Here is a 13,690-nt window from a genome sequence, read left to right as displayed (position 1 = left end):
CCGTTATAACTAACCTACATACTCCAGATTATTGGTACAGTAGGTAAGGTTTTATCGTTTTCTATGTTCGAATCACAAAACCCGTCCGTTACAGCAGATTTGTGTCTTTTTGATATTCGGTATAGCGGAGGCAACTGTACATGTACAGCGCCGGACAGTCAAAATCAACCCTCATGTTCTTTTCAGGCCAGAAACTAGTCCTAATCGGGTAATAATAATCATCGAATCATCCCAATAGGGTAAGAATTATCCCAATTAATGTGGCCGCCTTGGCATAAAGCTATTAAAGTTATTATTTCACACCTATGTTTTTTTCGGGCAGATTGCACCAAATGTTTGAGAGGTCATAGTGCAGCCAGTTCTTAATTATTTTAAATCCCCTTTTATGGGGATGTTTACAACCATGATTAGACCCATTATACAAAAGAACATTATTTTTGGACAAGTGTTGCGTTGTTGAAAGTCGATGGGGTGAAGGGGAGTCGGTGGTTGCTCTGGCCGGCTGGTTTTGGCTGTCCGACACCGTACCTAAATACACTACCGCAATGTACAGTCGTTTCTGGGTCAACGGCGAACCTGGCTCGATAACTACTCTTTGGGCTGATGATTCTCAGTCAAAGCAAAGGGGTCGGCGCACTTTTGTTGTCTTCGGTTGGCCTATTCGCCATCGAACCGGTTTCGTCGTTGACCCAGAGACGACTGTAACGTCCTTGGTCTCTGTAGTCATGCAGTCACGAAGCAAGGCCGAGTATTTTCATCCCAAGGTCAGCGCCCATGCCTAGCCAATTGTTTGAATTTATCAAGATACAATGATCGACTCATTCATTGCTTAAGTAAATAAGAAGTCATCGTTATGACCATTTTCAACTTCTTTTCTCCCCCATTGATTGTTAAAGAGTTGATATAGAGCCTTGTCGGATCGAGGAGAACCACTCTCTAAGTTGATTTACCAAAATATTAACACCCCGTTCGGTACCACCTCAATATCATGATATCCAGCCCAATATCGTGATATTGAGAAAATATGCAATATTTTTTCTTGTGGTATTGTTCTGGCATCCACAAAATGTCAACTTTCTCAATCTACTATCTATCCAATATCACGATAAAAAATGCTCCAACCTAAGGGCCCGTTCGGTATACATGATGCTTGGAAATCGCAATGTTGCAACATGGAAAGATTGCAACCGAATCTATCATAATTAAAATATCGTGATTTTGAGAATATTGTGTCATGTGCGGCAAACCTAGAGGTCAGGGTGATGGTCACTTTTTACGTTGTTATCGCAGTTCAAAAATTTGGGTCTGACCCAAATGTAAATTGTGTTGCAACCGAACGGTGTTGGGCACATTTGGTGTCACGGATTAGTCAGCGTTCACGTGACGACACAGACAATGCTTTTGTAAGGTGTCCACAGCAGGACTACCTCATAGTTAGATTTGTACTTTCCTCTTCTTCTTTTCCATCATCATTCATTTTGTCGTCGTCGATAGCGCAAATGAAATTCTCCCTCTGTCTATAAAACTAAGAATTTATTTATTTCATCGTTCGGATTGTCGTGAAGCCGAACACAAAAAGAGAGTGAACACAACAGCCGGCCAACAACGGGCCCTAAATATTTGAAATAGAACCACTAAAACTAGCGGCTCAACCCATTAAGTACCGCAGTAATTTGTTTCGGGGACACCCACATTGACGTTGAAATTACTTGTTCTGGTGATTTGTCTTGAAAACGTCCCCCTAATCTTCCCTCATACGCGCTGTAAAAGGCAACTTCGACGTCTGTGTAACTGTCCGCTGAGAAGAATTACTGCGGTATGATACCCCAACTTGTGGTTGCAGCCGAACACACCAATTGTAACCACACTATCCACAAATATACTAGATCCCAAAAGTCACATATTTGGTTGCAATCTTTTCAGGTTGCAACCTCATATCTCAGTTTTGCCGAACGGGGTGTAAAAATTCCGCGTTAGTTGGAGTTTTTGTGTGAGCATCCCTGAGATCCCTGCCAAGCCCTCGAATTTGTATGGGGCTTGGCATATACATTTCAAACGGCGGGTTAAGTATCAAGTCCACCCTGTACAACTATGAGGGGGGGGCTTCAATAGGGCCTTCGGCCCCATCCACCTTTTGCGCCGTGGGTGGGCTGGCTGCCATGCAGGTACTAGCAAGATGACTTTATATTGGTCACTTAGAGAGTGGTGATCTTTAGTCTTGCCGCCCTCTAAGTTGACTGCACCTCCAGCTCCAAAAGCACGTGAGAAATATAATATGCGACATTACTACTCGTAATTTTTTTGCGTTTCCGGACTGGACTAGGTCCGCATATGGGCGTAAATCGTGCTTGACAACCATATTTTGGTGGTATGCGGACCCAGTCCAGTCCGGAAACGCAAAAAAATTACGAGTACTAGGGAGGAGCAAGCCGTTAAGTACAAAGAGTTTCGCAAAGGAACTTTTACAGTGCATATTAGAAGATAGCCCCTTTAATTGTCCACAGACATGAAATTTATAATTTTGAGTACTGATAAGCCTATACCTACATGTATTCCTCAAATGGTAAGGATTTACATATGTTATTATGAGTGTACTTGTGGCCAGAGGTTGTATTTTGGCGAGTTTTGGCCTGATACAGTATCTTTTCATATTGACATTGTTGCAAAATTTGAGATATATGCCAGCTATAGAAGCCTACCTTTAGTCGAGGCCATTTAGGTTAAGTTTGATCGTTCTTTAAAGAGAGGAATTTTATTAGCATGTATGTAGTTGTCGGTCTTTCCTAGTCTCGTGCTTATGCTGGAGAATCACACCATAGGGCGGACACGAGACTACATGTAGGTCTTTACCAATAAATGAATGATCAATCAATCAATCATGTTGGTCTTTCCCTTTCATCTGATCATGGACTATCACTCGATCAGATAGTTCATGGGGTATCACTCGACAACTAAGATTTTTAATTCATTAATCGCATGCAGTCTTAAAGGATTTCTGTTCATAGCAGAGCGTCAATATTAACTAAAGACTATTCATAGTTCTAGAAGCAAAGGTCGGCAATCAACGCCAACCAGGCATTATTTGGCTAAGAATGTCGTAGAGAGAGCGTTAATTAGGAGAGTGTTGACCGAACTCTAGGTCGTGTCATATGATATAGTTGTATTACAACAACTCTTCTCTTCCTAATATTCACTTATCAGAAACCGACAAAGCTTGAGCAGCTGGATTGCTTTGAGAAATAACCGATGAATTGCATATTTTTAACACTAGAACCTATCAAGTATAGATTATTAAATATATCGATTATATTATGCAATGAATTTAGTGACCTGTAACGTATTCACATGGGTATAGTTATATTATAGTAATGTATAGTTCTGGCTGAATATAATACCGTCTGTTTTAACTGGTCCTAGGCCTCCGGCCTTGAGCGCCCCCGTTAGGCCCAGTCCCAATCCTATTTTACTATAGATGTAGTGAAGCTTCCAATGGTCACCCTACATGTAGTTCGTTGAAATTCAGTAAGTCACTGTATATTCTGTATTAGTCAATCGGAATTGGTGTGATATACTTATACTCATTGTGGCTTTCCAAAAATATTATTCGGATCATTTTCCTGTAGCAACTAATTACATACACGTAGCTACAGGTAAATACTAACCAGAATTAGTACTGTCTGTAAATAGGTGAGATATCTGAATTATAGAATAACACCTGGTATATATTTGTCTAGAACTGGAATCAAACACTTGAGACTCCCTACCCAGTGTACACATTCATTAGGCCGTTCGGAATATATGTATTTGCTCGGTTATTTTTATCATTCGAAAGGTATTATAATTATTGGCAGCTCGAGGATCGAGCTCGTTGCTAAAGCTTAGACAAGTGGTCAGTAGCCGCGACCACTCAGTCGCTGTTTCTCTTGGTAATTAAGGAAATTCCTGGTTAAGAATAGTAAGTAGAAGATCTCTAAACCTAGGGAATCACTGCCTAAATCAAGTATTCCCTAGAAAAATCGCGGCTGAGTGGTCGCGGCTGCTGGCTGGCTTTGTACATGTATCGGCCTTCGAAAGCTCCGTAATTCTTATATGTAAGTGTATGTGTGGTGCGGGCTGATATAGTATACATATGCACGAAATTAATAATTCAACTACATTATTGTGAAAACTGAAGGTACTTTGCAGTGTATCTATCACCTTGTCATGAAGAATTTTGTATTACGATTGATTAATTGAATCAATCAAAGAATCAATCAACCAGAGTAGAAAGGACTGCGAAGGTATTCTACATACAAACTCACATGTATAACGGAATGATACAAGTCCACTCCGTCTATACGCCTAGACGATGACACTAAAACAAGTCATTAGACACTGTAGGTACGATATACTAAGAGCTACATGTATAAGGAAGTGAAAGATTAGGTCACCAAGTATCTGAGGTGTTCAGCATGAAGGGTCCGGGGAATGTCCTCTACTTGTAGAAAAGGATAGTAGTTTAGCTCTGGATTTTTGAAACTAATGGAATTTTTTAAAAGTAATAATAGACCCTATTTACAAGCGCCAAACTCACTCTAGTTTTAGTTGATTTCCCTCAAAAACTATGGTACTGCCCCATCATTAAACAAGCACATTCCACAAGACCAGACATTATTCTAAGAAATCTCCATTTCATCGTTTCCAGTACCGCTGTTAGTTCCAGACAACGTAGCTAAACCTTCGTTCCCAATGAACTTCTTTTCGTACTCCTGGAGAAAGGTCACACTTCTTCCCTGATCATAGAAGAGTTTATAGCTTCGCTGAACGTCGGAAACCTCAACAATATTGGATTTCCTTTTTGCTGCGATGAGGCTTGCAGTAGTGATAAGGTGAGAGCCGTAGCGAAGACTTGTTTCTTGTCCGATCTTAGCAAGGAGATTTAGGGCGTCGGCAGCAAGAGTGACCTCTTCTTCTTGGGCTCTGTATGGAAATCAGTAATCCATATATTCTTGCGTCAAATTACGGAAAGACAAACCGGATAGCGATAATCTCCCGAATTTCCTCGGGGCCATAGGGGTATGTCGGCATGATCACAACCCTATCAAGGAAATCAATTGGTAGTCCATGCGGACTTTTATAGTTTGTCCCACGGATCCTCGAGTTCCCTCTGTTACTAGCCATTATGACAATTGGTGCAAGTTCACTTTCCAGTGCGCGGTTGATGTATGAGAAGCACTCGATATCAAGCATGTGTACCTCATCAATAAATAGAACACCCGGCACAATCTCAGCTTTCCCTTCTTCCTTCCATTCGCCGACCTTCGTATTGATCTGGTCTCGCACTTCGCTTCTAATCTCGCCGGTATCACCGGAGAAGAGGGCAAGAAAACCCTGAGTGCGGGAATTAATGACATCGATTTCATGTAATGATACGGTGTGAACCACCTCCTTCCTTGTCTGGATCTCCCCTTCAGGACATTGGATGAATTTGGTGTCGGGTCCCATAGCATCATAATCCCGGGATCTTGTGAAAGAACGACCCAGCTTAGTGATTTTTCCTGAGGATTTGTCGATACTAATAATATCTCCGGCAATCACTTTTTCTTTACTGAGACTATCGATCATTTTTGTGCCCAGGTCATACATAGTCTCCATGTCTTGTGTTTTCATGGTGAGTTTTCCTTGTTTTTGGCCCTGATTATAGACCATAAATGTTAGCTAGAACCCTTGAGACGCACACCTTAGAAGTTAGACCCACCCCTGTAATAGATCTATCGATCTGAATCTCTACAACTTCTCCCTCGATTACTTCACTTTCTTCCTTAATCCGGACTCCAATGCTTTTTCTAAATGCTTGATTGAGAGCTTCTGTCTTTGACATCTCTAGGGAAAAAATCTCAGAACTCGCTAGCATAGTGAATGGGACATCAGGACCCAAGCTCTGCGCCATTGCCATCGCGATCGCCGTTTTCCCCGTACTGTGCCATACTTAATAACAGATAACCAGGGAAATAAAGGGGAATATCACGAATACCTAGGAGGTCCGGCCATTAATACCGCTCGTCCAGCAATCTTTCCTTCTTTCACCATCTGCAGGATAACAGCCGCAGCCTTCCTCGCGCGGGCTTGACCAACAAGCCCTTGGCTAGTAGCGCGTGGTTCAAGTGTATCAGGATCGATTCCAAGACCCCGTATATGGGAATGGGCTGCGATAAGGTTCATGCCTCGGATTTCTTTCGCTTCGCTGACAGTGGTAATTCCAAGGTTCTAGCCACGTTTATTAGTGAGTTTTAATGTCAGAATCGTGGGTGTTTACGTCAGAAACTTACCGCCATATTTGAAGTTAAGCTGCTAAGAAGATAATTATAAGGTTTTAATGATTGCTGTGCGATGGAGTGGGAGACGAGGTGTTGCGTTGAAGACTCAGGTTTGTGGGAGCTTTAGTCGCGAAACAAACAGAATCACCACGTGATCCTTGGCACCCTAGCCGCGCCGAACGGAGCCATCGATCAACTCCATGAAATGCTTAGGCGTATATTTGAGACTGATTATCTTTTGGCGGTCAGTCCAAATCAAACAGTAATTACGTTTAACTGTAGTCTCGTACCCAGCCTGTTACTTGCAGCAAACTGCCTAAGCATGGAAGTAGACTACTCTAGTTCAACTGAGCACCTAGCTGACATATCTGGTTCGGTCACGATTTCGATTTCTAACCGCCTAAGGATGTCCTTGCTGACCTAAGTGAATGACAACGAGAATTGCTTGAACAGGAACGAAATCACATGACGCCAACGATTGCAGACGAAAATAACTATCCCTAACCCTGATACACCTCAACCCTAGGGTAGATGACAATTGCAACACATTCTGACACCGGCAGTCAACTTTATTGTCTAGATGTAAAGTAGATAGTTGGCTGAGACCAGGTTTCGCAGCTAGGCGTTGATCCTTAATTTTCCAAATAAGATGTTTATATTGGAAGCAAGCTCCAATATTTTCGTGATAGCAACATTCTAAGAAACATAGCAAAGATCCTACAAGCAATTCTGACGGCTTAAGTTGGACAACGGTTGTCTTCTTGAAGGTTTTATGTACTCATCCTATTAGGCAAGATTTATTTTCTTATGAGCTGCGTAAATAAAACTTGGACACCTTCCCCTCAGCCACTGAACTGAAATCTTGAGCCTTCGATCCCTTCGATCCCAGCAACGGCAGTTCTGGGAGTAACCTAGAGAAGTGAATGTCAGGTCAAAATTATTTGAAGTACGGGGGCTAGTATAGGGTAGTTTACATTTTTACGCCTATACCAGTTCGTGAAGTCCTGAAGGGTGTATCTAATTTTCTTCCAATCCTTTATAGAAACGGCACTATATACGATGAACAGTATAATTAGTATGTCTTTGAAAACCATGGAGTGGGGTGCAAATGCGAGAGAATAATGGATAAATACCCTTCAAGCGTTTTCAAGAACTTTTGAGCCTCTGCTGGCGAGATACTTCCAGCAGGTAAAATCTCCAAAGTTTGTTTCATCCATTGTAGCCACGGCTCAGGACAGAGCTCCACAAGTGCCAATAAGACACCTGAAGAATCCGGCACACAGTCTCTTGGGAAGGAATACATCAAGCCACTTAGAATCTTTTGTGTAATGGCCTCCCCCTTACTTAGGGCCATAGCTTTGATTGCCTCTTGGACAGCTGCTGGATTATCAGGATATGCACTGGTCGGAGGTGAGGAGCGACCATAAGCTAGAACATCTCGGAGAAATTGAAGCACCGCATTGAGAGGGTCAACCGACTGTAGCTCTAACGATGCAAGCGAGGCCTCAAAGATTGGTTGGAGAAGAGAGGAGCGTATTAATTTGTAGGGATGGAACATAACACCATCTACAAGTAATCGAAAGAAATCCTCAATAACTACAGAGATTTAGCAAATCAAGAGAATCAAATGGATCACACTCTAGACCAGGAAGAACAAACCATCTGGAATTTCCGTAGGCGATACCCTATTCAGTAATCGGAACATGGTTAAGCATTGGTGTTCCAAAAATTGATAAATTGAGTTCCTTGTTGCCTCATCAACAAATTCTTCATCCGCGAACTCTCTAATAACCGCCCCAGTAACCCATAAGAAGCATCCCTGATTAGATTTCTCAAAACAGGCCACCAATTTAGTAGCCATTAAAGGCAGGAGTGGTAACATATCAGTTCGGTAACTGATCAGCATGCTTCGGAAGCACCGTGAGACACGCTCACAGATTGGCAGGAACTCAACAAAGTTCTCGAGAATTGTTGCTAGGATTGGGAACACTTCAGACCAGAAGCGGATCATGGGGTTTTCTTGACCCTTTGGAACATGGGGATGAACAACTTGGACGAATATTGATAGAAGCTGAATATGGTCTGTTTTCATTAGAAGTTGCGATACATTTTGGTGGGACACTAGATTGGAGTAATTCATACCCGCCAGCTCGCATTTACCCTTCTCATCGTTGGCACTATTTGCCTTGTCCATAAGCCTCTTTGCAATTGGCTCACAAAAGAGCCTCAGTGCTTCATAAATCTTGTCGAGAGGTTGAGCAGCAACAACATGAGCAACCCCGTCGGTAACCTCGTATAAGCTTTGTAGCGGAAGGTCACCAGCAACATGTTCGTAGAATTGGTGTAGTTGTCCGACATGGCCAACTAGCAATTTTCCACAATCCTGGCAAAAGAATTTCAACGCCATAGCTGCCGCTCGCTCAACTTCCTTGGAATTGTGTTTAAAACCATTGGTGATATAGTTAAGTTGTAACTCTAAATAATCGGGGTGCTTTGAGGTCCATTCGGTATATCTTCCTAAGACAAGAGTAGCTGCAAACCGTACCTTCTCGTGCTCGGGCAATTGTACCAAGGATGCCATGATTTGAGGCAAGACTTGATCCTCATCCGCTGGAACCATCCTTCCCATTGCCCGTAGACTGAACAATGGTGCTTCCAAGTCTTGCCAATTTGGGACCCGGCCATTTACCAGTTTCTGGCCATTCGCGGAATATTGCTGCATCCACTGTTGAACAAGAGCAAAGGCCTTTCCTAAGCACTCCGTTGACCCGATAACCTCACAGCAATCCTTCAAGACATCACCCATCGAGTGCCTAAATTCTCGGAACTTTTCCTCCGATTCCCTATCACCATCAAAGGGGTCTTCCTCACTGCCCTTTGGGTAATGAAGGTGCAAAACCATAATATCCACAAGTCCAGCAAAGATGTCCGCCAGTTGCGCCCGGGCTTCAATGTATTTCTCTAGGACCAGGTAATTTTTTAACTCATACCAGAAATTGAAGGTTAGTGAGATAACTTCACGGTCAGAGTCTCTTGCTGCACATTCAGCAATGGCCTCGACCAATCCACGGAATTCCAATGGTAGGCGGGAAATTAAAACAACCCAAGCTTCCCCTGCCTCAGAGAACAGTCTGGTGTATCCTCTAAACTTTTCCATGTCTTCCTCTTGAACAGATTCACCGATTTTTGATCGTAAAGCTAGGACACGTGGGTATAAAGCCTGTATAACGTCATGCGACTCGTCCACTTCACGGGTTTCCCTAAACATGTTGCAAAGGCATTCGACAGCTGAATCAAGGGCGTCCTCTGAAGAAAGGCCAGAGATAACCACATCAACAAGAGGTGTCTTGACAATATCGCTCACAGGAATTTCACGAAGCCACGAATTCAAGCATGAGATAAGAGCAGGACTCGGGGGGATATTGGCTACACCGGTTTCAATGGTCAAAAGTCAGAGCCCAAATTGCAAACCGCAAAATCGCCGAGAAATATCAATAGATCGGTAAGTACCTGTAGACTGAGAATACTGGACTAAAAGGGTCAAAACCCTCGAAGCATTATCTGTGAGTAGCTCTTGAGAGCGAGTTGTGAGTTCTTCTTCCTATATGGTTTAGTCAGAAAGTAGCAATATCGATGTATATATCGAATATTAATATCAAAACATACCGTCAACGCAACTTTTCTTCCTTCTGTGACTTCTTCTGGCAGAACACGCAGAAATTCCAGCAAACAGACACTGCTCTCCACATCATTTCCCAATGTCCTTACAACCAGTTCTATCACATCCTTCCATTCCAGCATCTGTAGAGCCAAACCAGCGAGGCAGACACATAATTGCGTGCGAATCGGCCGAGAGCCTTTACGATAGCTCATGAGAAGACTCAATAGAGAATCCCGCAGAGGGACTAAAGATTCTCGAGGTAGCTGGTGAATATCATAGGTAATCTTGGCCTTTGTCAGCGGGCGCTCAAGTTGCTACGGCGAACAAGAAATGACCAAACCTTTCCCTTCAATGTGGTTGCGGCAAAAAGTTTCGCTTCCACGGCAGCATTCTCGGACTGCAGGATCAAATGGGCAGTTGTCCACGCCTCGGGCTGTAAATATCGGGATTCCTGTCAGCGCCTTCCCACCTCCGGTCCTGTACCTCTGTTGCAGGGTTACCCCGCATCCCCCGTGACGAACCCCGCCATCATCCAGCTGAGCCTCAAAGCAGACGAAAAGCCATCTGCAGCTCCATCTCCCCATCTCTTTCTCTCCACCGACTAAAAAGCAAGAATATCCGAATAAAGACCAACCGATTTCTGAAACTGTTCCAGGAACTGTGTAGCTTGGTACTTCTGTTCCCTTTCGACGTTGCCTTGCATTGTGGCTAGGGCAGCAAGCACGGGCGCAAATTGAGGGTCGGCGGTGGGGCCATTTGAGAAAGCCATAATGAGGATTCTGGTTGAACCAAAAGAGCGAAAGGTTTAGAGATGAAAAGAGAGTGGTATGGTTTGAAAACTCCTCTTAGATAATTGATATTAAAAGACTTTATGGAGTGATGTTGGTGTTGGTGGGGTTCAGGAGGATCGAAGAAGAGCAGAGACACACCTTGTTTCTGAGCTTTGATCACAATTTTGGGGGGTTGTTCTGCCGCAACGGGCATACAATTCCATTGTTTGCTGGGTGCCGTTACATAGCAACAATGGTCTTGTTAACAAAGTTACACAGATGATAACGCAGATGCGTGTAGGCGCGTTTCTTGTAATCGGGACTTTCAATTTACAGGAGGGTCGTGAAACGATGAGCCCTGGCTGAAGCAGAGCATTCTCAGACTACATTGTGCATGGCGCTGTCAAAATACAACTATATCTATATATCGCCAACATGATGTTTTTATCTTCGTAAAAGCTTCCCTTCTCCTGTGATGATAATATCCATCGGCCAATCACTCAGGTTTACAGGTACAGTCCCATCTTCGAAGATTTGTTCTTTCAAAGCCAAAGCAACTACACAAGTTGTTTATGTCAACTTCCCAATCAGTGAAACCTCACCTAGAGCGTGATATCATACCTAGGATAGGCATTCTCATCTTGCCCTCAGCGCCTTTAGAGTCTACCAACTGTTTATATCGTGCTAGGAAGTAGTCGTAATACCCTTTGCCGTGTCCCAATCTTCTAAATCCTTCATCAAACGCAACCCCTGGCATCACGATTAAGTCCAGTCCTTCATGGTCTAAGCAATTACTTCTTCCAGGAACGGAATGCTCCGGAATGGTAGGGATGCCCCATGAATCGGGCTCCAACGATTCATAGTCGACTTGAGAGAACAGCGAAAGCATATCCATCAAATTCGGAGGTGATGACACAGAGGCGGGGTCGACCATGCCCAGGGATGATTTAGACTGTCTATGAATATAAGGCACATGTACCATCTTTTCTTCATAAAGTGTGAATGATTTATAGTAACCAGCGAGGGGGGTTGGGGAAGCGTAGCTATTTTCTACCTTGGATCAGTGCATCTTCAACAATGCAGGATGTATCAACTTCCTTCATTGGCATTGAGAGAAAAATACTAATGCGCCTCGAGGACTGGTATTCAGGGAGGGATAGTAGCGTGTTGACACATATCTGGGCTATGAAATTTTAGAGCTCCTCCTTAGAATCATAAGTGAGACGGGAATGATATCGGGGTTTCATACATTGAGAAAGAATATTCTCGGCGGGGAGAGACAAGATAGTTTTCTTGACAGAAGATCTGAGCTGCCGTTTGGCAGTAGTGATTACAGATCTAGTCGTCATTTGTTGTTCGGTGGAATTTTCAATCGTAGGAGGAGGGATAAAGGAAGACCCAACGAAAACATTTAAAAAGCGTATGTTGCACAAACTGTAGATTACAATTTTTTCAGGTCAGATTAAAGGGATTTAAGTACATGTATCTAGCCCTTTTTAAAAGTACGTACTTCTTATTTTCCTCTAAACTGCATGTAGGTGATATACATGTAGTGATATATCAAGACCAGCATCTTGAAAGTTCCGAAACATTAGAGCAGATCTGTGGCTTTTATGGCATCGGTATAACGAGGTGCGATTGTAGCCCCTGAATTGGCCCGTGCGCGTCCCGAAGCGGAAGTGCAGTACCAAAATACTGTACCTACTAGTTCTCGCCATCTTTATCACTGCGAGTCTACTAAGCTCTTTCATTACTCAACCCTCAAAAGTTTTGGGCCAGCAGCACGCCTACAAACGCGAGTATCTCCTACTCCCAACCGGAGCAAGCACCTCTCAGCAGGAACCTATCAGTTGATTATATTACCAGGAGGAAACATCCATAAAAATATGCTGTTACCCTCAGCGTTCTCTTTTGCGCTCTCGCTTGCCTGTTTCGCTCCGTTCACGAACGCACTCAATAATGTGACGTCCCTCACGGGAACTTGGTCATCTAAGTCAAATACTGTATTCACGGGACCTGTAAGCTCCAACTGGCAAAGCCGCCCGCCCAAAGCTTAGAGTGCCTTTGCTCAAGTTTCTCATTCAGCTCACGTGCATACTCCCTCACGTACATGTATCCTCAAGTTCACATGTAGCGAGTTACAGACTGAGGCTCTAAGCAGCATTTTGTGAGCTTATGCTAATACCCTAGATAGGATTTTTATGATCCAGTTACGGAGGACATGAAAGAGCCTCGTTTGACAGGCACATCGTTTTCTTTCACAGATGATGGCTACTTTGAAGAGGCAATATACTTAGCTATCGCAAATCGTCAGTTTGGAATACCATTCACCACCTAGAATCGATTCTAACAGATTTATAGCCACACATCCTTCTTGTACCCAGGCCATCATGCAATGGCAGCATGGGAAATATGATATCGCTTCGGATGGCACTTTGACCCTTACGCCGATAAAAGTCGACGGGCGACAACTTTTATCAGATCCGTGCAAATACACGAATTCCATATACACCAGATACAATGCTACAGAAATTTACAAGGTAATAGTATGATGTCCCGTAGTATTTCCAATCCGCTGACACCTCGTAGAGCTGGGAGATTGTACTGGATGAATATCGTGGGATGCACCGCCTAAATCTTTTCAAATTTGACGGCTCTCCGATGAACCCACTGTACGTTTCATTACGTCTATTATCATACTAAATGTTTCTAATTATTCTCTGTAGCTATCTTGCGTACCGTCCACCTCAAATGTTACCAACTCAAACGCTGAACCCTACGTCTTCAGCCGCGCCGAAAGCTACCGCGGCCTCAAAGATGAAACTGAAGCGATCTCTACCACCTAACCTAAAGAGTGCGGAGCATATTAATGCGGATAGATGGTGGTGGATTGGGGTCGCCTTGACCAGTATGGGGCTGCTCGGATATTTCTGTGTCTAATATATTTTGGAGTTTTTCATGAC

General features: G+C 43.4%; 4 protein-coding genes across 4 annotated transcripts; 1 reads left to right on the top strand and 3 right to left on the bottom strand.

Moving 5' to 3' along the window:
• Nucleotides 1-4,655: 4,655 nt before the first annotated feature.
• On the bottom strand, nt 4,656-6,314 carry LAJ45_09259 (uncharacterized protein; the record flags this gene model as incomplete). The annotated part of the gene is made up of 5 exons (XM_046118803.1): nt 4,656-4,959; nt 5,015-5,673; nt 5,738-5,957; nt 6,014-6,246; nt 6,309-6,314. The coding sequence occupies 5 exons, from the start codon at nt 6,312-6,314 to the stop codon at nt 4,656-4,658; spliced, it is 1,422 nt and encodes a 473-aa protein (XP_045967881.1).
• Nucleotides 6,315-7,138: 824 nt separating this feature from the next.
• On the bottom strand, nt 7,139-10,726 carry LAJ45_09258 (uncharacterized protein; the record flags this gene model as incomplete). The annotated part of the gene is made up of 10 exons (XM_046118802.1): nt 7,139-7,207; nt 7,271-7,346; nt 7,430-7,696; nt 7,775-7,892; nt 7,956-8,378; nt 8,439-9,722; nt 9,807-9,897; nt 9,963-10,241; nt 10,298-10,390; nt 10,592-10,726. The coding sequence occupies 10 exons, from the start codon at nt 10,724-10,726 to the stop codon at nt 7,139-7,141; spliced, it is 2,835 nt and encodes a 944-aa protein (XP_045967880.1).
• A 445-nt stretch (nt 10,727-11,171) lies between these two features.
• Nucleotides 11,172-12,076, bottom strand: LAJ45_09257 (uncharacterized protein; the record flags this gene model as incomplete). Its single annotated transcript, XM_046118801.1, has 4 exons — nt 11,172-11,284; nt 11,349-11,714; nt 11,782-11,910; nt 11,977-12,076. 4 exons carry the CDS (start codon nt 12,074-12,076, stop codon nt 11,172-11,174), a joined length of 708 nt encoding a protein of 235 aa, XP_045967879.1.
• Nucleotides 12,077-12,340: 264 nt separating this feature from the next.
• Nucleotides 12,341-13,667, top strand: LAJ45_09256 (uncharacterized protein; the record flags this gene model as incomplete). The annotated part of the gene is made up of 7 exons (XM_046118800.1): nt 12,341-12,349; nt 12,402-12,522; nt 12,594-12,745; nt 12,922-13,036; nt 13,089-13,267; nt 13,317-13,399; nt 13,454-13,667. 7 exons carry the CDS (start codon nt 12,341-12,343, stop codon nt 13,665-13,667), a joined length of 873 nt encoding a protein of 290 aa, XP_045967878.1.
• Between the last annotated feature and the right edge of the window lie 23 nt (nt 13,668-13,690).

Source organism: Morchella importuna (genome assembly GCF_003444635.1).
Source record: "Morchella importuna strain M04M26 chromosome Unknown Morimp01GS035, whole genome shotgun sequence".
Taxonomy (NCBI): domain Eukaryota; kingdom Fungi; phylum Ascomycota; class Pezizomycetes; order Pezizales; family Morchellaceae; genus Morchella; species Morchella importuna.
Note: the sequence above shows the minus strand (reverse complement) of the source record. Positions and strands in the feature narration are given on the sequence as shown.